Genomic DNA, 21,934 nt, shown 5'->3' with positions numbered 1-21,934 from the left:
GAGCGGCAGGGCCGCTGCTGCAGCACGCATGCGCCCAGCACGCCTCCACGCATGCGCGCTGTGCCGCTCGCGCACGTGGGCGCGCCGCGCGGAGCCACCTGGCCGACGGGCGCCGGGACAGACTGACGCCTCCGGGAGAGGGCAGGACGGAGCGGGCTGGAGGGAGGAGGGCCTGAGGGGGAGGAGGCGGCCCCCGGGGGCAACCGGAGGGGAGGAGGCGGGCTGCCCGCGCCGAGTGGGGTCTGGAGGGAGGGGGGCGACCCAGAAGGGGGTTACAGTCCGGAGGGAGGGTGATCCTACAGGTGGAGGAGAGAGGTCGGCAGGAGGGGAGGTCCGGAGGGAGGTGGGGGTGGGGGTCATAGAGGTGGAGAGAAGTCTGCAGGAGGTGCGGCCCGCAGGGAGGGGAGAATCCAGAGCAGGGGGCGTAGGGCCCGCAGCCCGTTGGGAGCTGCCGTATCCCCATACCCCGAGGCGCCCCACTTACCTGGTACCACCCACCTGGCCCGCCTCAAGCCGCTAGCCGCTGCGTCCCATGAGCCTCTTAGTCGCCGGCAGATTTATAGGCATCCGCCCAGCCGGATCGGCTGACCCCGGCCGTCCGTCCCACCGCGCGTCCCGCCCGCCGCCCGCTGCCTCCCCCGCGGGCTGGTCGGCCCTAACCCCGGCCGGTGCGCCAGGCAGCGAGCCAAGTGGGCTGCACCACGAGAGGCGACACAACCGCCAGCAATGCGCTAATCACTGGGTGTGACGGGGCTTGGAAGGAGCGTGTTTGGGGAACCAAAACTTGGGGTGAGCAGCTGCGATGGAACCGCGCTCCCTCGGGCCGCCGAGATCAGAAGGGAGCTGCGTGCGCGCGCCCTGTCCCCTTTCTCCAGAAGGGCAGCTGAGGCCAAGGGGCCGCCTCTCCCCGCCCTTCCGCGGCCCAGCACCCCCCAAGCTGCCAGGGTTGAATCCTCCTAACCCAACACCCTGCCAACCTCAGAGGCTCTAGGCCTGGGGTCTTAAGTCTGGGCAGTACAGGACTGTGGTCACTGGGGCTCCTGGGTCGGGGCACCTACCAGCACTACTCTGCTCCACCCCCAGGCTGCGGGACCCAGAGGAGGGGAGGATGGCTCTAGGTCACAAGTGTCCACTTTGTAGCTCCTAGTGGAGCTTCAGCCACCCCAGTCCAGGCTTGCTGAACTGCTGGTTCCCCATCAGTGCACTAGACATCACATGCCCCATCCAGGCCCACCCGTGGGCCAGGCTCCAGGCTCTACTGTCAGGACACATCAGAGAGGAGTCAGCAGAACCAGCGCACCCCTGAGTGCCAGCCATGATTTTCAAACGTTCGTTCCTTTTCTACCATCCAGTCTCCCTGGCATGTAGCGTCCAGCCCAGGCAGTCTGTGCAATGAGTTGAGTCCTCCAAAGCCTGTCTCTAACGGCACCCCTTTGTGTCCTAAGCACCAGGGCCTCCCCACCCCCCAGTACCTGCTCTCGCAGTACCAAGTGGGGGCAGCGGGAACACCAGGGACCCTGTGTCAGGAGACCTGGAACAAGATCAGGCACAGAGCAGGTGCTCAGTGACTCCTACCTCAAAGGACAGGTCTTAGGTGTCTTCTGGAGAGAAAGGCACCACGGTCCCTAGACCACTGGAGAGTGGGAGCAAAGATGGTGGGGATTTGGGAGGATTTCTCAAGCTCTGTAACTTCCCCAGTGGGCTGTTTTGTAACCTCAGCAGCTTCCCCAAAGTGGCCATCAGCCACCCCACTGATGGCCACAAAGAGAGCTTTCAAGACGTTTTTGGAAGTGATCATTAGTAATGATGCTCGACCCCTCACTATGCGGCAGGCACTGTGCCAAGCCTCCCAATAACGTTCTAGAGCAGGGATGGCCACCGCCTTCTGCAGAGACAGCCGTCTCTTCAGATGGCAGGTACCTTTCCTAGGTGACCCTCTAGTGGGAATTTTGTCTACCCTGGACCTCAGCACTTCCGCATTTCAGAGCTGAGAACACAAGGGCTGTGGCTTCTGTCAGCTGCCCTAGATTGTGCAACTTCCCTGGTGGCCTGACCTAGGGATTGGGGCGGAGGGTGCACACCCAGGCCCCAAGGGCCGATGCTGGGATCCAGTCTTGAGGCATCTGGAAGGCTTCCTAGAGGCAGTTTTAATTGGGCCATGTTTAAAGGCCAGCCTAGGATGAGCCAGGCTGTGGTGGCGGGGAAGACAAAGGCCAGCATGGGGGTGGGCGGGGGACCAACACCAGGGCCAGGCAAGTTTGGATTGTGCAAAGGAGGGGAGACTGTTTCAGAGGGGCTGGGGGCCCAGAAAGGTTTCCTCCACTAGGGCAGGCTTAGGCGAAGCGGTCAGATCTGGGTGGTGCCCCAGGGGGTCACACTCCCTGTGCTGTGACCTTTCCCAGTCCCGGGAGACCTGTTGGCTGCAGTTGTTCCAGGCAGCCCAGGACTTTCCCAACATAATTTGATATTAGTTATTTTGTAGTCCTTTTCCTAAAGATGGCTCTTAAATTGTTTATACTTCAAAACCTGGGTCCATCTTCAGCTGAGGGTTGAATGAAGGGGGATAGCAGGGTGGGGTAGGCAAGAGGGAGAAAGGTGGGGTATCATGGTTAGGCTGCTGCCCAGAGCCGGACTCCAACATGCAGGGGGCGGTGGCCTGGCTCTTAGGGGGGCATCCTGGGGGCACCGGGCTCTAGGTGCAGGTGGGGGATGGGGTACCCCTGGCTGAAGGACAAAGCGGGTATTGGCTGCACGTTCAGGGTCCTGCTCCAGGTCCTGGGGGAAGCTGACTACAGCCATGCTACGCTGGGGTAAGCAAGGCTGCCCATCACCCAAAAGCGGAAGTAGGCAGGAGCTTGGGTGGCCAGGGTTCCTGGTAGGAACCGAGGGATCCCTGGGAGGTGATTGTCATGGGCTGTCCTCAGCCAGCTTGTCCATCCCCCAGTGTCTGTCCTCCAGCTATGCCTCCAGGGCCCCTGCCTGGCCTTCCCCATGCCCTCCCTGGGCCAGTGTCTGGATTGCCCACTTGGCGGGCTCTTGTTTGGGCTGGTTTTGAGGGGCAGCCCCTCTTCCTGAGCACCAGCTGTGTGCCATGTGCAGCCCTGGGTGCTGACTGCCAGGTGGGAGGGAGAGGACTGGGCAGGGTGGGGAGCTGTGTGACCATGGTGGCCAGAAGCCCTGCAGGGGGCGGGAAGAGCATCCAAAGAGGGAACAGCAAATTAGAGGTCGCAGGCAGTCGGGCCTGGCGTGTCCATGCAGGGTGGGTGGCATTCTTGGTGATTCCTGTGGCCCATGGGGCCCTCGGTGAGCACGTGGGAACTCCCTGAATCCTCACAAGTTCCCTAAGCAGTAGGTACTTTCCTTGTCCGGATGTTCCACGGGGAAGTTGCTCCAACGTGAAGGGCCAGAGCTGGCCTGCGGGGCTCCGAGGCTCCGCTGGAGGATCGGAGGACTTTGGCCGCCACTCAGAAGGGGCGGAGCGGGCGGGGCTGGGGCGAGGGGTCGCTCCTCTGGCCACCGCGCGAAGCCCTAGCAACGCCGGCCCCGCACTGGCAGCAGCGCTGTCACATTGATGTGATCTCTTTGGGGGAGGCAGCGCCCGCGACGGCCAGGGGTGGGGGACTGCGGGGTGTGCGGCGAAGGGCGGCCGCATGGACACGCACCTGGGCCGGAGCCGCTAGGGGGCAACGCGTCTCGCAGCCATGGGCTCCCCTACGCCGTGGGTCCTACACCCAGTCCCTCCTCCCCGCGGCGAGCGAGGTTGGCGCCCTGCTAGCTCCGACTTCATGAACTATGGAGGATGGACGCCTCAAAGCCCCCGCTTTGTTCTAAATCAGAGCGGAGGGGGCTGAAGGGGCGGGACCCCCGCAGGGCAGGGACAGAGGCCTGGCAAGACCCCAGTGTCCTTCCCCGCGCGGCGTCCTTCCCCGCGCGGTGTGGGGGACGGGAGCGCAAGTCAGCCCAAGGGGCCGGGTCGGGGCAGCGTGCGCTGTGCGGGATGTCGCAGAGGATCAGTCCAATGTTACTTTCAGAACCAGTGCCCCTGCCCCCCTCCACGCAGGTTCCATCCCTGTCCCCAATCGGACAGGCCCCCAAGGCCCTGACCCCAGGGAGGAGTGGAGTGAACTGGACTCTGCCTATGAGCCATCTGGTCGCATCTGGATTCCCAAAGTCAACAGCCCTAGAAGGGCTCAATGGAAATGACAAGTGCAGGGGTGATGGAGTCATGCCCCGCCCCCACCCCGCAGTGAGCTCAGTGCCCTGGGCAGGGATGGCCTGGCCTTCCATGCCCCTACCCAGGAAAAACTGGTCACGATTCTAAGGGTCCAGAGGAACCGCCAGGCTCCCCCTCCCCTCACCTAGTAGTGTCATGCCCCCCTAGGTGTCATGAGGTGTGCAGACTAGCAGTCAGGTGGTACTAAGATGGCCAGGTGTCCCTCACTACCTGAGCTGGTTCATCTCCACATAGGGATGCACTGCCAGGAGCAGGTGAAATCCTGGAGGAAAATGAAGCAGGAGGGATGGGGGAAAGGACTGCTGGGGAGGGGGCAATCCTAGTCTGAGGTAGTAAGGGAATCCCCCTCCCACACCCGAAACATCTGAACATAGGCAGGGAGTGGTCACACGTATCTGCGGGAAGAGCATTCCAGATCCAGGGAATAGCGGGCACAAAGCCAGGCCCTGGAGTCAGCTTGGCTGGTAAAGAGCAGCAAGGGAGGCGGTGGCCAGCTCAGGAGCTAAGTACAGGGGGGCAGCAAGCAGGGCCGGACAGGACGCTAGGGCCCTCAGCTTCTTTCCTGGGGTTGGGGAGCCCTGAGGGCTCTTCGCAGAGCCAGGGCTTCACCTTTATGGACCATGTTGCCACCTGCTGCTTGTGCCCGCACACCTGTGACAGGTGGTGGGGATCAGGGGAAAAGGCAGGTGGAAGGGTCCACGTGTGGTCCTGGAGACTGAGAGGGGACAGGCTGAGAGGACAAGGCAGTGACCAAGGAGACCTTGTTTCCTGTGCTCTTCCCACCCATTGTCAGTCACACGGCTGAGGTACCTGCTCTGACATACACCGGTGACAGTCTGTTCAAACTCCAGAACTGTGTGCCTACAAAGTCTGAAAGCCACTGCAGCTCGCGGTCAGCAGCACCCTTGAGTCTTTGTCTCCTGTTGGCTGTCAGTCACTTTCTCAGCGTGTGTATCTGACACCTATTTTCTAGGACGACTTGGCTGAGAAAGTGGGGCAGCGGCCTCAGCCTGCTGAGGGGCAGGCACTGTGGGGCCACGCTTGTTGCTGCTCCTTGACCACGTGGGTGCCAGTGAGCTGCCCTGGTGGGGGCACAAACGCCCCTCTCAGCCTATGAGCCAAGGCCAAGCGGAGGAAGAGCCTGAGGACACAGACCCCAGGGCACATGGGCACTAGATGCCATGAGCCAGGTGCCAGGCTGGGATACTCCTGCCAGGAGGACCTTTGCTGAGCGCGTGCCACTTCCGCTGTGAGCCAGTTAAGCTCCCCCAGGGCCTTGGCCAGCCTGGGAAGAACCTCAGATGCTCTCCAGCATTTTCAAAGAGGCTTTTGTAAAGCAGCTGGCAGTGTTAAAATGTGCAAAGAATCCATGTATCTATGGAGCACAGATTATTTCAGGGAGAAGGCAGCCAGGCAAATCCACTGCTCAGCTGTCAGTCACACCCACTGAAGCAGCCTAAACCTGCAGGCCACCTTGAGCTGGCACAGGACTGCCACCAAGTGCTGCTTCTGAAGAGGGGCACGGTGAGCACTGCCGGTCAGAAACACAGCAGACAGCGGATGAGGGTGCCGCAGGGGACAGAGGTGTGTCATGGGGCCCCTGGGGATGCCCAGAAAGGGGTGGTGAACCCCCAAGGGGCACCTCACTCCGGCTAGATCCTTCCCACTGAGACCATTTTTCACTTATTTGTGAAAATGTCTCAGCATTTGAGTCATGACAGTTACAAGGCTACTTTTTATAACCTTACAGAATAAGATTTTTTAAAACGTGTGTCCTTCAGCCAGAAAGCAAGGGCAGTGGATAGGGCTAGGGAGTCTTTTCCTTTGGTAACCAACTCGCCATCCCCACTCTTCCCAGCAGATGCTCATTTTCCTAACAAGATGCAGCTCTTTCTATTCAGATTGAGGTGAAGTCAGCTCCAGCAAGAGGAAAGCATGTCTCTGAAATAAGACACCCTGGGATATTTTAGGGAAGGAAAGCAGGAAGAGGAAGTAAGGGCAAAAGAGAAGACTTCCAAGGCAGCCTGGGCAACTGTGTGGCATGGGGGCACGCACCTGCTGGGAGGTGGGTCTGTCGGGGCACTGGAGGGGCTGCCAGGCCTTTGTCGGTCTGCCGCCGCATGGAGCCCTCTAAAGGGCCTTGCAAATTCACGAATTCTTTGTGATGTGGATGAAAGACATAGGGTGCAAGCAATGGGCTGGCCACCGGGGTCAGACCCTGTTGACTCAGGGCCCCGCCGCCTCTGAGAAATGAATGGACCCTCAAATAAGCAGCCACACCCAGGTCCCTCATGTCAAACTGCTTTATTACATCTTAAATAACAGTACAGTTTAATATAGTATCTATCTTGCATCCAGCTTCCTTGCAGTACACTGACTGAAGTAAAATTAAATACAAAAGGTGAAAAGGGGTACAGGTGCAGAGAGCTCTACAGAGTGGTTTATGGAAAGAGAAAGAAGGGTTTCGTTTTATTCTTTTGCCAACCCAGGCCTACCGCACAGTCACAGCACAGTGGGTACAGGGTGCTGCAAAGAACGGAATGGAGAAGCCACTATCGCTGCTACAGAGGAGTGCTCCCGGGGACTCCTACAGGAGGGAGGGCAGGAGAGCCAACAGAACACCCTGTGGTCTAAACGCTGCTGCTGGACACTTGAGGGGACAAGAAAACCCGGGAAAGCTACGTGTTATAAAAGTGGCCTGCCTCAGATGCAAAGGCTCTTCCCACAGGGGGCAGGTGTGAGGGCTCCTGAAGAGGAAGGCTAGATCTTCGTCCCCTGCTCCCTCCCCACTCCCGCCCCACCCTCAGAATCCAGCAGCAGTCGTTTGGAACAGGACATCTCTCTTAAAGAAAAAGGAAAAGGTGATGCGCCCACTGCTGGAGCGTGCAGAGCCGCTTGGTGTACTGCCTACATGTGCACAGAGCAGTGACAGGGTGGACAAGCCGCCGCGGCGACAATGGTGAAGGGTTACTTCTTAAAGAAAAAACATCTAAGGACGGAGTCCTATATGCACTTTGAGCATTTCTACAGCATGCGATTCTAAGAGTAAACCCACCCAATATGGCAAACGATCAAATTTTTTAAAATTTAACTTAAGAAAGTTTGAGATAATAATTTTCAAAACATTGATTTGTACATTGTTTCACACACAAACAATCGACTGGTGACCCAAGCGCAGGGCGGGCCTCTCCTGATCATGGGGGGTAGTGTCAGGTCACAGAAACATCCCTCCAACACCACAGAAAACCCGAGGGGGCTTCAAAACCGGGCTGAAGGGAGGAGAGGACAGGTGGGAGAGGGTGCCTGGTCTAAGCTGACTAGGAGGGGGCAGTTCCGAGTTGCACACTCACAGTGCCCACGGCGTGTGCTTGGCCTCACACTAATGCCACCTCCCCACGCCGTGTCTGTGCGTGCCAGGCACCATGACACTGAACAGAAAATAAACCCAGGGACTGAATTTACATCACAGACCATTTCAGGGAGGCTGCGTGAGACTCCCTTGTTCTGGGTGACTACTGAACATAAAGGAATATATTTAAAAAAGGAAATGTGAATGTTTTCAAAATCCTGCTACAAACACGACTTGAAATTTAGAAACTATTACAAGATAAAACAAAGTCCTCAACTTGTTTTGCATGAACGTCACAAAACAGGATCACTGGTCTAAAGTTCAAATAAACTAGTGAAAAGTTGTTGTCTGTTTCACAATTACACTCAAGTTTACCTTCTGGTTAACATTTTATTATAGTATTTCCTTTTAAAATTCATTCAAGACAAAAAAGAAAACAAAGACAATGGTCCCGAGAGGAATGCACAATTTGTTTTCGTTTACAGCCGGAGTCTTCTCTTAACGGGAATTGTGCTCTTTGTTTCAGCAATACGTGAAGGAAAAGAAGATCTTGCCCTTTTGAAGTTCTGAGGGGGGTGCTGGGGTCCAAGTTAGTACGGTTGGGCGGATATGCTATCACTGTAACTCGTCAGGGTTTGGAATGGTCTTCCAGTCACCGCGGAGCCCACCTGCCATTGTGAACAGAGTTTATATAAAGGTTAAAAAGAAACAAAAAATCAAAACAGAATCTACAATTAGTGTTGCTGCCACTGTGGCATGAAAGCTCTTTCCATGGCTCATCTCTGTGTCTGCCACCAAGGGGCATGTGCTTCATTTTCTCATCAACTCTACATCAAAATCTATCAACTAACCTGGAAAACACGAATCTCACAAATCATATGTAGTGAAAAACTGAGGGGAGAGCCAATACACATAGCCACACTTGGGAAGCCACACGGGCCACTCCCTACCTGTCGGCGTTAGTTCCAGATCTTGAGGAAGCTGTCCCAGGACCCCGTCGCCACCGCCATGCCATCGTCGGTCACCCCCAGGCAGCTGACACGGTTGTCATGCCCAGCCAGGACACCTGGAGAGCAAGCCACAGCACAGTCACTCCAAGGGCCCAGATAGGTCTCACCCACGGGGATGCTGTGACAGAAAAAGAGCCCAATCCAATCCCCAGTGGTCAAATCCCACATTGCGTCAGTCACCAAGGAAAGGACACCAGGAAGGGAGGGAAATATTTTTCCAAGTGGAAATCAAACTGGAGCACTATAATGGCCCATCTTGTTCAAGATGAGTAGGGTTAATATGATCCTTCTCTTAAAAATAACTTGAATGTGCCTATAGCCACAGGAATGTATTCAAATAAAACAAAAATATATTGAAGAACCTGGTAATAAATGTGCTATAACACAGTAGGGTGATAAGAGATTCAAAGGTGTGCAGACACACACACAGACAGAGAACTGTAAATAACCCAGAGCCTCTTACACTGACTTCTGAGCACTCAAGAAGATGTAAAAAGCCTAAGTAAAAAATGGAACGAAAGCCATAATCAAAAAATCAAAACCACTCCATCCCAAAGCCATTCACAACCCAGCATATGGGTAGGGGCTGTGTGTGACTCCTGGTGATGCCTGCAGCCAGCTTAAGCCTGGATCAGAGTTAGGGGGCAGGCGCTGGCAGAGGTGGCGCCCTGCAGTGACCCCTCATCCGGGGCATGCCTACCATTTAAACTTCCAACAATCTTCTCTTGGATAATTATCAGCCAGAACCTTCACCTTTGCTTCAGAGGAACTGGAGGGTTAATGTCACAGATACCCTCCTCCTTCAGCCCCTATACTCATTATTGTCACAGGAACAAGGGGGTGACTCAGAGCTCATGGTCTTGGGGAGGCCTGGGAGCCTCCACTCTCCTCGGCACCAATATTGCGGGTTTGAGAGGAGGAATACAATAAAAGGCAGGGTGTTCAACAAGCAGGGGAGGAGCACCTGCTGGAAAGCGGGGAGTCCTGTGAGGTGCCCCAAGGACCAGAGTTGCTCTCCCCGTTCACCCCTAAGACCAGCATGCCTGCCGATTTGATCGGGGCCCATGTTTCCAAATTCAAGTGCCCACATGTCATCTTCCACACAGAAAGTTTTCAGCTTGTGTGTGACCAGTGCTTTAATACACACCAATACCCACGGCAAAAGCAAACAGCACACTACAGTAACCCGCCTGAGTGTTGCAGGGGTGCTGCCTGCACCCACAGCCCAACAGCAGGGGATAGATATATGCCAAATGGTGGCCCAGAACATCCCTGCTACAGCCAGATGCCGAGTTCAAGCATGGCCCTCCCTTTTAACCACCAATTCTGCGACCTGACACCTCAGCTTGTTTGTTTCCTGGGGTGGGGTGTTTCCTGTGAGGATGGTGTATGCTGAAGTAGGGAGCTCAGTGATTGCAGAAACACTAGCAGCAAATGGGGGTGGGGTGAGAAGTGATGGGAAACAGAGACCTCAGTGTCAAACCTGGAAATCAGCCAGTCAGTGAGCTCAGCCGTGAGGTAAAGGTCCCACAAGTACAACCCTGGTCTTGGGCAACTTCTGGACACTTGGCTTTTACACATGGTTTTGGGACTAAATCATGGGTGAATTTAGGGGTCTGCTTGCATACTTCCCTGACAATCTTATGAATTTGTCATTTATTTATTATAAAGAAATGTACCCAAACTCAATATTCAGATCCTACGCAAAAATAAGGTCATAACGCAATCAAGTGAAAACCAACAATCACACTCAGTGTGTGCCAGTCCGAGGCCCCCCACTCGCTCCTTCTTGGGACAGTGCTCAGCTCTAAAGGCAGGATGGAAACGGAGGGCCACTGTGACTCAGGCTGGCACTAGAAATTAAACATAACTTAGGTCCAGGAGACCCCTTTGAAATTGATGAGATAAAACCCTTCCACATTTATGCCAAGAGCACTTCCCCCACTGTGCGCCACACTCGGAGTCGCACAACATGCCCTGCATCTCGGGAATACAGGACAGGAGTCACAGGGCACACAGCCACACAGGGCTGAGTGACCTGGCCACTGGCTCCAGAGGGGTGCACACTCCCCTACCCACTCTGTCCTTGCACATGCACTTATGTGCGAGCACATGGGGGGCTAGGATCACGCCCACTGCAGGTTGCATTATGAGCCTGCAGGCTTAGTTGGCCACAGCCTGACTGATACAAACCAAACATTCAGCTATACAAGTTGTGTCCGTGCTGGCAGATACTGTCAGAAGCGTCGGGAGCCACGGAAAGCCCCAGGGGTCACCTACCGGCCCTGTCGGCCTTGAGCGCGTCCCAGACATTGCAGTTGAAGTCATCATAGCCAGCAAGGAGGAGGCGCCCGCTCTTGGAGAAGGAGACAGAGGTGATCCCGCAGATGATGTTGTCGTGAGAGTACGTCATGAGTTCCTGGTCTGCACGGAGGTCGAACAGCCTGCAGGTAGCGTCATCTGAGCCAGTGGCAAACGCATTGCCATTTGGAAAGAACTGGAAAGAGAAAGCAAATCAAGACAATGTATATATGCTCAAAAAGGAACACTGGTAATGTGGTACTCAACAGCAGGACTGTGGCAGGTATGGTAGGAAAAGATCAGCCATCTGTACGCTGACTGTGTTTGCAGAGAAGGAGGAGGAGAAGCACCTGGCCCAAAAATCTCTTAAACTTAAAGATGGACGGTGCAGCTCCTGGAAGTCGGTTAGGTTATCAGCAGAGCAAGAGAAGGGGCATCCCTGTCCCCAGACCATAGTGCCCCCAGACTGTAGCACCAGCACTTACGCAGATGGCATTGATGTCAGACTCGTGGCCCGTGAAGGTTTGCCGACACATCCCTTCTCGCACGTCCCAGAGCTTGGCCGAAGCATCACAAGCACCAGAGACAAACAATCTGGTGTCTGGAGCAAGGGACAGACTCATGACGTCCCCGGTGTGTCCCGTGAACGTGGTTGTCTGCTGGCCAGTCTCTATGTCCCACAGTGCACTGGGCAGGAGCAGAGAAGAGGGTGTCAGACTCATCTGTGAAACAACCACTCACGGGACAAACTCAACTCCAGAATCACTGGGAATCTGCCAAGCCTCTGAGTTTTTACTTAAACAAACTCAAATGTGTAATGTGGTGTTGTTTAGAAGGGAAAACAAACAAACCAAAAAAAACAAGCCAGTAAATATACACAAGTACACAACCATAAGCTTAGAAGTTACAGAGGTCACTGTGATCTGTATGTTGACTCAAGCACCTCCTAACAAGGAGCCGAAGTGTCCCCTCCAGGGCAGAGACCCTGGAGATGGTGCTGCACAGAGGGGCATGTGGCCCACTGGCTCCATCTGGAAGAGGAGAAGACTGTGCTACCTGCGGCTGCCCCTCCCCTCTTCTACTCACCTCTAGAAGAGGCGGTGGATACGGAGATATCTCCAGGCAAATAAGGGCCCAGAGCGTTCTGAGGGCCTGCTGCCTCCTTGGGCTCACAGACAGGAGAGCAGCTGCCACTTTATGGCTGCGAGCTGGAACCACTGCCCTCAAAGCGCTGCACGGGCATAAAGGTGACATGCCAGCGGCACTCTGGCCAGAGCAGGAGCCCGCTGTTTAAGGGTGACTCGGAGGGCCACAACCTGTGCACTGTTTACAATTTCATGGTATCACTTGCCCCATGGGGCTCTGGCTTGGCCTGCCCTGAGCCTGCACACAGCCACACTGTGTCCACTCGACCCCCAGTGGGCTCCTCCCCAGCGCCCTTCTAGGGCTGAGGGGCCGCTGAAAGGAAGCAAGGTATTCCCGAAGCCTGAAGAAATTATTCATAAACAGCTTTTAAAACATCTTGTAATAAGGAAATCCTTCCCAAGACTGACAGTCTGTATTGTCAGTCTTTTGTGAATCCATGAAATTCATACAAAAAGGACCCTTTATAATACAACGACCCCCTTACTGATGAGTGGGAGAAAAGGCAGCCAGAGTCCGGCTGCCGGGCACGGGAACGGAACCTGCACTGTCAGGTGCCCCCGGCACTGAGCAGAGCCCAGCTGCCCCGTAGCTCCTCACCAACAAAAGACCAATAAAACCCACCAGGACAGCTTTGCATCTAAAACTTGTCTCATAAATAACTACCTGGTCCTTCAAATGATGTGCTACAGCTTACTGCAGTGGGCATCTATTAGTGAGGTAAAAATGCTCTAAAAATTAAGAAACCTGATAGAAGTCACCTAAAATTGTGACACCTGCGATTCTATTTTTAGCCATGCTTGGCATTAACAAGACGGTGAGACCAGAGGAGTGACAGACAAGTAAAATGTGCCCTACTCCCTCAAAGGGACATCACCTAAACAGGTATAAACACACAGGGGAGAAGAGAAAAGCAAGTACTTCACACACAACTGTGGTTTAAAGATCTGTATGGCAGTTCTTGATTGTTCAAAACTAAACTTTGAGTGTCAAAATCTAAAAACAGTATAATAAACAGCCTCATCATTCACTGCTGCTTTGTGTTTAAGATCTTAAGGCCATCTGAAGTTAAAGATGGTCCAATCCATGTCAGGAACTGTTTTCTCACATCTCACTTGGGTTCTCCTTATGAGCCTACAGGCGACAGTGTGAGCAGAGCCGAGAGGAGCCACGACCACCAAGCAGAGGACCACCCACGTGCGGCCCGCTCGGGCCAGCTACTTACCAGGTGGTGTCTCCAGAACTGGTGACGATCTGATTGTCATCCAGGAAGCGGCAGCAGGACAGGTAACCTGGCAAACAGGAAACCCCAATGAGGAACACGTCCAGCAGGCCTGGTGCTACACTCTTGTAAATACAAAAACGGTGTCGGCAAAATAAACATACCAGGAAGTCATCTAGGTTAAGACCAATCCAAACACCTTGTTGGTGAAGAAGAAACGCATCTGCCAGGAGGAGCGTTGTGGACATTTCAGGTGAAAACACACGTTTCCCTGGTGGGGGCCTTCTATGTGCTGAACCTGTTGCTACAGTGAGGAGACCATCACCATCCCCACCCCCTGTAGCCTACAGAGTGTGACAGGGGAAGGACACCCTGAACAAAAAGTCTGGAGCCTGGTAGCCACAAAGGCCAGAGACATAGCTTGGGAGGCCTTATGGTGGTCCCGCCAGAGGTGGTGTGGCTTGGTCCCAGGAACAGTATGGGGGAAGGGCTGGACAGGTCCCATAAGGTGGCCAACAGAGTGTAGGGAGGTGGGACCTGGTGCAGGGACAAGGCTACAAGAGTCCAGGGGAGCGGAGAGGCTCCAACGCAAGGCAGGACAGAGAAGAAGGAGAGCAGCAGCTCAGATTAAAGGACTGTTTCTGGGATAGAACTCTGGGTGGCCTGGTTTCTGGGAAGTAGTGGTGGAGAGTCTAACCATGAGATGCCCCAGAGGCCAGCTGGAAAGAAGGGCACACCTGGGCCTGGGGTCCAGAAAGTGAAGCAAATCTGGTCCTGGGGTCTAGAAAGTGGGGTTGTTAGTTGTTGTTAGGTGCCATTGAGTCAACTCTGACTCATGGTGACCCCAAGTGTACAGTGTAAAATTGCTCCACAGGGTTTTCAAGACTGTGACCTTTCAGAAGCAGACTGCTGGCCCTGTCTTTTGAGGTGCCTCTGGGTGGGTTCAAACTGCCAACCTTTCGGCTAGTAGTCAAGTGCTTAACCATTTGCATCACCTGAGGACCTACGCGAGCGTGTGCGCGTGCGCACACACGATATATTTAGCTTCTGACTGTAGGGACAGACTCTCCCTAGAAAATGAAGGTTCGGTCACCACAGTGGGTACTGGCAAGAGCTGAATGCCAGCGGGCGATTAAAAGGCTGTACTGAAGACCTCTGCTGCTACACTTCTGATCAGAATGCTTATGGATCTGTGGCCATCTTGACCAGAATGTTCTCAGAAAGGGAAAATGTGTCTATGTTTGCAATGTGAGGTTTAGGAAAAAAGAAACCTCTAAGACAAGTGTCAATTATGTCTACATTATCCCTAGGTGCCTGCTTTAAGCGTGGGTCGGATATTCTTGTTATCAAAATAAGGGCTGTTAGGGAGTTAATAAGGAGCCTGGGTGGTGCTCAGGTTAAGCACTCGGCTGCTAACCGAACGGTTGGCAGTTAAAACCCACCCAGAGGCTCCACAGGAGAGAGACCTGGCAATGTGCTTCTGTAAAGATTACAGCCTAGAAGACTCTATGGGGCAGTTCTACTCTGTCACATGGGGTTGCAATGAGTTGAAATGACTCGACGGCGCCTAACAATAACAACAGGGAGTTAATATTTTCTCAATTATAATCTAATGCCTTTGTAATTGTTACTTTCACCAAAACAGAACTTGGAAAATTTTATTCTACATGTAGTAAGTTTATAATTATATAAATGCTTCATTCTGATCAACGTGAATACTTTCAATTAGCCATTTTCAGAGGAATTCTTTATATTTTAAGACAAAATCTTTTTTTTTTTTTAATTTAACATTTCTTTATTGGAAAGCCCACAGGTTCAGGTTTTGATTAACACTGCATTAATCCATTAACACCATTAAATTTAGCACTTCAACTGTGTGAAACAATATATAGTTCAATATATAGTCTCCTTTTTTTTTAAAGTTTTTTTTTTTTAATTATTGTGCTTTAAGTGGAAGTTTACAATTTAAGTTAGTCTCTCATAAAAAAAATTATACATACGTTGTTATTTGTGACCCTAGTTGCTCTCCCTATACTGTGACAGCACACTCCTCCTTTCCACCCCGGATTTCCCGTGTCCATTCAACCAGCTCCTGACCCCACTCCGCCTTCTCATCTCACCTACGGACAGGAGCTGCCCATTTAGTCTCACGTATCTACTTGAGCTAGGAAGCACACTCTTCACGAGCATCATTTTATGTCCCATAGTCCAGTCTAATCTTTGTCTGAAGAGTTGGCCTCAGGAATGGTTTTAGTTTTGGGCTAAAAGAAAGTCCGGGGGCCATGTCTTCCAGGGTCCCTCCAGTCTCAATCAAATCATTAAGTTTGGTCTTTCTACTAGAATTTGAATTCTGCACCTCACTTTTCTCCTGCTCCATCAGGGACCCTCTGTTGTGTTCCCTGTCAGGGCGGTCATTGGTGGTAGCCGGGCACCATCAAGTTCCTCTGGTCTCAGGCTGATGGAGTCTCTGGTTTATGTGGCCCTTTCTGTCTCTTGGGCAAATACTTTCCTTGTGTCTTTGGTGTTATTCATTCTCCTTTACTCCAGGTGGGTTGGGACCAATTGATGCATCTTAGATGGCCGCTCACTAGCTTTTAATATCCCAGACGTCACTCACCAAAGTGGGATGCAGAACATTTTTAAGACAAAATCTTAAAAGGCAAAACACCAACAAGACAGAAAGCCCATCTGATGTTTTCTCTGAAGTACTGCTAAAGAGTTTCCAAAACCTGGGTACCAGACTCTAGAGAAAGAAGCTTCTGTTTGTTCCATATAGGTCTTTTGTTTATAGAAACAACAGCAACATACAATTGATTACCAACAGTCTCATCTGACTGTAAACGATGCCTCTGTACACCTTCAGAGAGGGTCATTAAAGAGCTGGGAAGGCTGCTGTGAGTATCCTAGGGAAGAACTGTTTTCTGTGCAACTGAGTTTCTAAGATTCTACAAGAAAACTTCTCAACCATGCTTAACAATGAGTCCCACACTTACAAGGCAAATGCTCAGTAGTATTTACTTTTTCGTTAATTATAAATGATTGTGCCCTACCCGTAGCACACATTCAATCTGTTCTCCCCAGGCGTGAAGCAGGTTTGTTTAGTCAATATTATTATTCCCTTTCCAAAATATCAATTTGAACTGGATCAGGGAGAAGATGCCATAAGTGATGAACATTAAACTAATCAGCTGGATCCTTAAAAGGTCTGAACAAGACAAAGGAAGCAAATCATCGACTCTGTCCAAACCATGAACCTCTCACACCTTTCCCCCCTTGCTAAAGTTAGACTCTATTTTAAGTTTATCAAATCTTAACCTTTACAGATTTGAAGTTGAAAATTATGTATCATGTCTGAAGAAGGCCATAAAAACTCTTAACAGGCCATATGTCTTTAAAAAAAAAAAAAAAAAAGGGAAACTCACAAGAAGTAAAACTGCATGAAATATGAAGGAAAAAAATCTCTGAAACATTCTATCTAGCACTTTCTCGTTTCAACACACAAATACTCTGATGTGTTAACAGATCCAACAGCACAGCCTTTAATCAAACATCAAAAGAGATATGCTGAATCTGATTAAAATAGAAGAGATGGCTAAACATTAAAATAGTATTGTTTTAAGAACTGTCAATTCATCAGCACTGTAACCAAGGTGGTCCCTGAAGTGTATAGCACTGGCTGAGGCTTCCGGATTGGAGCAGTGGCTCCCAGTGACATTATATATGAGCTGGGACAGTATGAACTCTAAGTGGATCATGAAAAATTACAGCAACCCCACGTGACAGAGCAGAACTGCCTCATACGGTTTTCTAGCCTGTAATCTTTATGGAAGCAGATCACCAGGTCTTTTTTCCCAGCGGAGCCGCTGGGTGGGTTTGAACCTCCAATCTTTAGGTTAGCAGCCAAGCACCGTGAAATTAACTACTGTATCACAGAATTCTAAAAAACATTCAAGGAATCCAAAAGAAGACACGAAAGGAGGAACTGAAGCACAAAAAAATAAAAATGACAAATGGAAAGTAAGTGGTGGCCTAACTGAACTATATCAATTTTACATGAAATAGAAATGAACTAAACACTATTTAAAAGTTAGAAACTCTTAGAATGGATAAAACGCAAGACCGACCTCCTATATGTTGTCTATAAGAGTCACATTTTAAATATGAAGACAGAGTTAAGTTGAAAGTAAATGGGTGGAAAAAAATTTACCATGCAAAAAACATGAGAAGACTGTGTGGCTATACTAGTATCGGATTAAGCAGACTTTAAGAAAAAGAGTTATTACCGAGATAAAGATGAACACTTCAGGTCAATTCATCAGAAAAACAGAACAATCATAAATGAGTGTTCCCCTACTAACAGAGTTCAAAGTATACAAACCAAGAATTGACAGAATTAAAGAGAGAAACTGACAAACCCACAATCATAAAGATTTTAACATTCCTCTCTCAGCAATTCATAGAAATAAAATATTAAAAACCTTGATCTAACTAACATATGTAGCAAGAACAGCTCCCTCCCCCAAACAGCTGCAGATGCCCATTATTTTTCAGTGCTCTCAGATGCTCACAACAGACCATTTGCCCCATAAAAACAAGTCTCAATGAACACAGAAGAAATGAAATGATAAAGATATCAGAATTTGTGGGATGAAGTTAAAGCCAAGCTCAGAGAGAAATTTATGGCTGTAAGTACTTGTATTTGAAAATAAAAAAGGTCTAAAATCCATGGCCTAAGGTTTCACCTTGAGAAGCTAGAAAATTCAGAAGAAAGCAACCCGAGTAAGCAGAAGGAAGGAGACAAGAGCAGAAATCAGTGACATGTAGGCAGCACATACGCACATATATTTGCAATGACAGGATATGCTCTTATTTGGCCAAAATTAACTTATTAAACAGACTACTTCACTGGTGTCAAAAACAGTACTATTTACTCAAAATTATGATGGCTCCTTTTCTGCATGTGAAGTACGTGAACCTAGTGGCGTCTTGACAAAAAAATATTGAGGGATAGAATTTTTGAGAACTGAGAACATAGCTAGAGAAGTAAAATATTAGGATGGGATCTTCTTCAGAAAAACTATACCTTTTCTTATAAATAACTAGTGTCATAGGTAAGTTACATCCTGGCAAAATGATATACCACTCGACATGTAAAGCTAGTCACGTTCAAAAGAACTCAAACAGCCCAAAGGACTCTATTCTGCCTCCCTGGCAGCAAGTGTGTAGTTGACATGAAGTCAGGGTGCATGTGCATGGGCACGAGTATATATTTCAATGAGGAAATTCCTGTGGAAAGGTGCTCAGAGTGGGAGATGGCTGAGGGCGAGACAACAGAGTGAACTGTATCGTGTTAATGTAAAAAGGAAGGTGGCTGCTGCCAGCTCCGAAGGGAGTGACCCAAGTGCCAGGTCCTCAGACACCGAAGTTAGAACCTCTGCATCACTCTCACCCAGAGGCTTTTCACTGAACTAATCTCATAAATAATTATTGGGAAGCAGTTAAGTGGCCAAAGCATAGAATGCACCCCAGGTCAACAGTGTGTATGACATCAAGGTTATTAACGAGAATGCGATGTATACCTGTGTGTCCAGCCAGCTCACGGCTCACGCGTACATTCCCTTCACGAGTCTTCAGATTGTAAATGGAGCAGATGTTATCAAGGCCACCACAGGCCACGTAGTTCCCAGAAGGGGCGTATGCACAGGTCATGACCCAAGAGGAGCGCAGAGGAATGGCGTGGACCTAGGGGACAGGAACACGGGTGACGTAAATATGATCACGTTCAGACTTTTTAACTATCAGTACTACAATTTTATCTCTAGTCTCCAACTTTTTTTCCATAGAAGGTAAGAGAGCAAAATAAGGGCCAATATTACTTGGAGAAAGAGTTATTACCAGAGACAAAGACGGACATTTCAGGTCAATTCATCAGAAAAACACAACGATCATAAATGTGTGTTCCCCTCCTAACAGAGTTTAAAGTATACAAAGCAGTGCTGCATACAGAAACACCAACTGAAGTTTTCTTAAAGTTACACCTTAAGGTTAAGTAGACACTTAGGCAACGGCAGCACTGCCTCCTGATCAAAACTGCACACTAACAGGAAGACACTTCAGTGGTTGGTTAAGATGGCTGTAAATTCATTTAAAAAACAAATTATTTCTACTGAAGCAAACAAACTGGACATTATCATCATCAATCCTGCCGCATACCTCCCTGTAAAGTATTGTAACCTTGTACACACATTTAGGATTCTCTAGTAAAATACAATTGAGTCAGATCTCTTATGTACATGTTTGAACCAATGATAGTACTTTTTCATTTACTATGATACAACTTTGGATTAAATTTCAAAAAGAATCTAACAATCAATATTTCAAATTATAATGCTTCTCAGATCATTTTTTGTAAAATTAATAACTAAATGAAAAGCTGTATTTCTACAATGTGTGAATAAAACATATAAAATCTCCCAGATTGAGCTAGAACTAGAATGCAAGTCTCCCAGGAACATAAGGAGGTACTCACCTCCCACCTGCTTTGTCCAAAGATGACAAACTACAGCAGAACTGTGCCTGATCCATCAGAAGAGACAGAAATGTCTGCTGGCCACACGATCGGTCTTCTACCTCACCCACGTGACTTTACTACTAAAGAGCTCACTGTGATCCCCCCTCGCTACTCCGGGTCATATGTTACAGCATGGATGAATCCAGAGTCAGAGAATCCACCACGTCTGGGATTCTCAGGGAAGGGATTGTGCAGTCCCTTACCTTGTTGGTGGTGTAGCTATCCCAAATGATAAGTTTGCCATCCTGCGAGGCACTAACTAGCAGCCTGGAAGGAAAGACAAAAGCAAACACATCAGCACCAGCACAACGGAGAACTCGCACAAAGGCAACAAGTGAAAACTCGAACTCCAAGGACTTTTAATGTGTGCTTCAATGTTTCATCTGCTTGAGACAAAGCATAGTTAACTTTAAGCAAAAAAAAAAAAAAAGTTAAATGTTAGACCAACTTTGCAGGCATGAAAGAAAATATTCTCATAGATAATAGTTTAGACTTCTCGGCTCTGAATGCAGCCTCAAACAACAAGGCCACTCCCTGTGTTAGCCAAGATGGGTAACTTCTTCTCATAACTGCTTCTTTGGTTTCTTTTCATTATAAATAAAATTTGACACACACAGATCTTTCAAAAGCCAAAAGAATGGAAAATATTTAGTATACCATTTCTGTCCCATTCTGACACAGAGAAGGCCTGGACATAAAGGAATAATAAGCTTTAAAATATTCCAAATTCATGCGACAGTCCCCTCCCCAGACTCTCCCCACAAAAAAGCATGAAATTTTCCAGAATGAGCTACAACTGGAATCCAGGACTCTTAGAGACATAAGGAGGTCTCCCACCTGCCGTGTTAAGAGATGACAAACTATAGCAGAAGGAGCCTGGTACGTGAGAAGAGACTAGCACCACGTCATGAAGTTTTTTCATGACTGGGCAACTATGCTAAGTTTGGGATCTGCATGTTGGAAGGTGCTCTGTATATACTTCCAGAATTAAACACTGCAAAAGGAGTCCATGACTAATGGGCCACGGAACTGTATGTGAGTTACTTAGAAAGCAAAGTGAGTGAGACGGAGTTTGTACACTGCCCTCAGGATTCTGGCCTGCGGGGGTGCTGCTTTCAATGAACTGGACAAGAATGGGCTTGCAATTCTATGCAGAGGTATTCTGTTAGTGTGGTAAGTAATGATGTAAAGATTTTAGCAAGACACACAAGTTTGAAACATTTCACCAGGAGTGTACTTTGCTTCTTGAAGGTGATCAAGAGCTGGAGGTAATTCACTCCAGTCACTTTGATAACTTTGATGCTTTCGATCAAACTTGATGTTTCAACGCAGTAAGCACAAATTTCCTTTACAGAAGTCAATAATGAGTTTGGCATGGAATAAAAACCTTTTCAACACTGCATTACAAAATTTATTACAGAACTAAACTAATTACAGGCTCCAATCAAATTATTTTTCAGCTGCAACTTCTTAAAGTAAGTTCCTGCATCTAGGTTTGATGATAACCGCATTTCCACGCAAGGTATGAGTTCCGTCTTCGGCTCTACTTCTGTGTCTTTGCCCTCCTTGCACAGGCTGCGAGCGGAGTCTCAGGGCTGCTCTAAGAGGGGCTCATCGGCTCATCCTGGGCCCAGAAGGTCACCTTTGGACATGCTCCCTGGCTGGAGAGCCTGAATAATGCTGACTCGCAGAGCGGGTTAGAGGAAACATTAAGCTGCCCATTTATCCTTCCAGAAGGTGAGAGAAGACATGCCTCTTAATCCCAGGTCAGATAACTGTTCAAGAACTGGGTCTACTTTGCCTCCTAGAGCTTTCCCCGACATACACATCCATGATCTTGCCAGCCACCACCATAAGAGAGACAAAAGCCAGGAGGTAAGCCTAGAAGGCTCCAGGCCACTGAAGGCAGAAGCCAAAGTGCAACAAACATCTAAAGTGTTCGCATTTTACTCCAAGCCTACTTTGGTTTAGTTGTATTTCACCCCTCAATATAACCAGACTTTAGCAGCCAAGAAAAGAACTTTAGAAAAGGTAAAGGAACTTTAACTTTAGTACATGTGACTGACAAGAGAATCTCAAATGTTACAAAACGTGGAATTTTACT

At 49.8% G+C, this 21,934-nt stretch overlaps 2 protein-coding genes across 6 annotated transcripts in view; both read right to left on the bottom strand.

Annotated features, from left to right (window-relative positions):
* The window catches only part of NADK (NAD kinase), a 38,107-nt gene extending 35,921 nt beyond the window's left edge, over nt 1–2,186 (bottom strand). The window contains exon 1 of one of the 4 annotated variants that reach the window (XM_023738713.1): nt 1,576–2,186. The gene's annotated coding sequence lies outside the window, so the exon portion shown is untranslated. Of the gene's footprint in view, nt 1–484; nt 1,464–1,575 lie in introns of those variants that run through there. The other 3 variants (XM_023738711.1, XM_012557873.2, XM_023738712.1) reach the window with 3 other exon arrangements.
* A 4,340-nt stretch (nt 2,187–6,526) lies between these two features.
* GNB1 (G protein subunit beta 1) overlaps nt 6,527–21,934 on the bottom strand; it is an 84,026-nt gene continuing 68,618 nt past the window's right edge. For both annotated transcript variants that reach the window (XM_023738709.1, XM_023738710.1), the window contains 7 exons: nt 20,034–20,097; nt 18,839–19,001; nt 13,263–13,329; nt 11,380–11,581; nt 10,874–11,090; nt 8,534–8,649; nt 6,527–8,251 (listed from right to left, as the gene is read on the bottom strand). In XM_023738709.1, coding sequence (XP_023594477.1) covers nt 8,543–8,649; nt 10,874–11,090; nt 11,380–11,581; nt 13,263–13,329; nt 18,839–19,001; nt 20,034–20,097 — 820 coding nt within the window. In that variant the 3' untranslated portion in view covers nt 6,527–8,251; nt 8,534–8,542. The remainder of the gene's footprint in view (nt 8,252–8,533; nt 8,650–10,873; nt 11,091–11,379; nt 11,582–13,262; nt 13,330–18,838; nt 19,002–20,033; nt 20,098–21,934) is intronic.

Source organism: Trichechus manatus, unplaced genomic scaffold (genome assembly GCF_000243295.1).
Source record: "Trichechus manatus latirostris isolate Lorelei unplaced genomic scaffold, TriManLat1.0 scaffold00122, whole genome shotgun sequence".
NCBI lineage: Eukaryota > Metazoa > Chordata > Mammalia > Sirenia > Trichechidae > Trichechus > Trichechus manatus.
The sequence above is the reverse complement of the archived record's forward strand: the minus strand, read 5'-3'. Positions and strand labels throughout refer to the sequence as shown.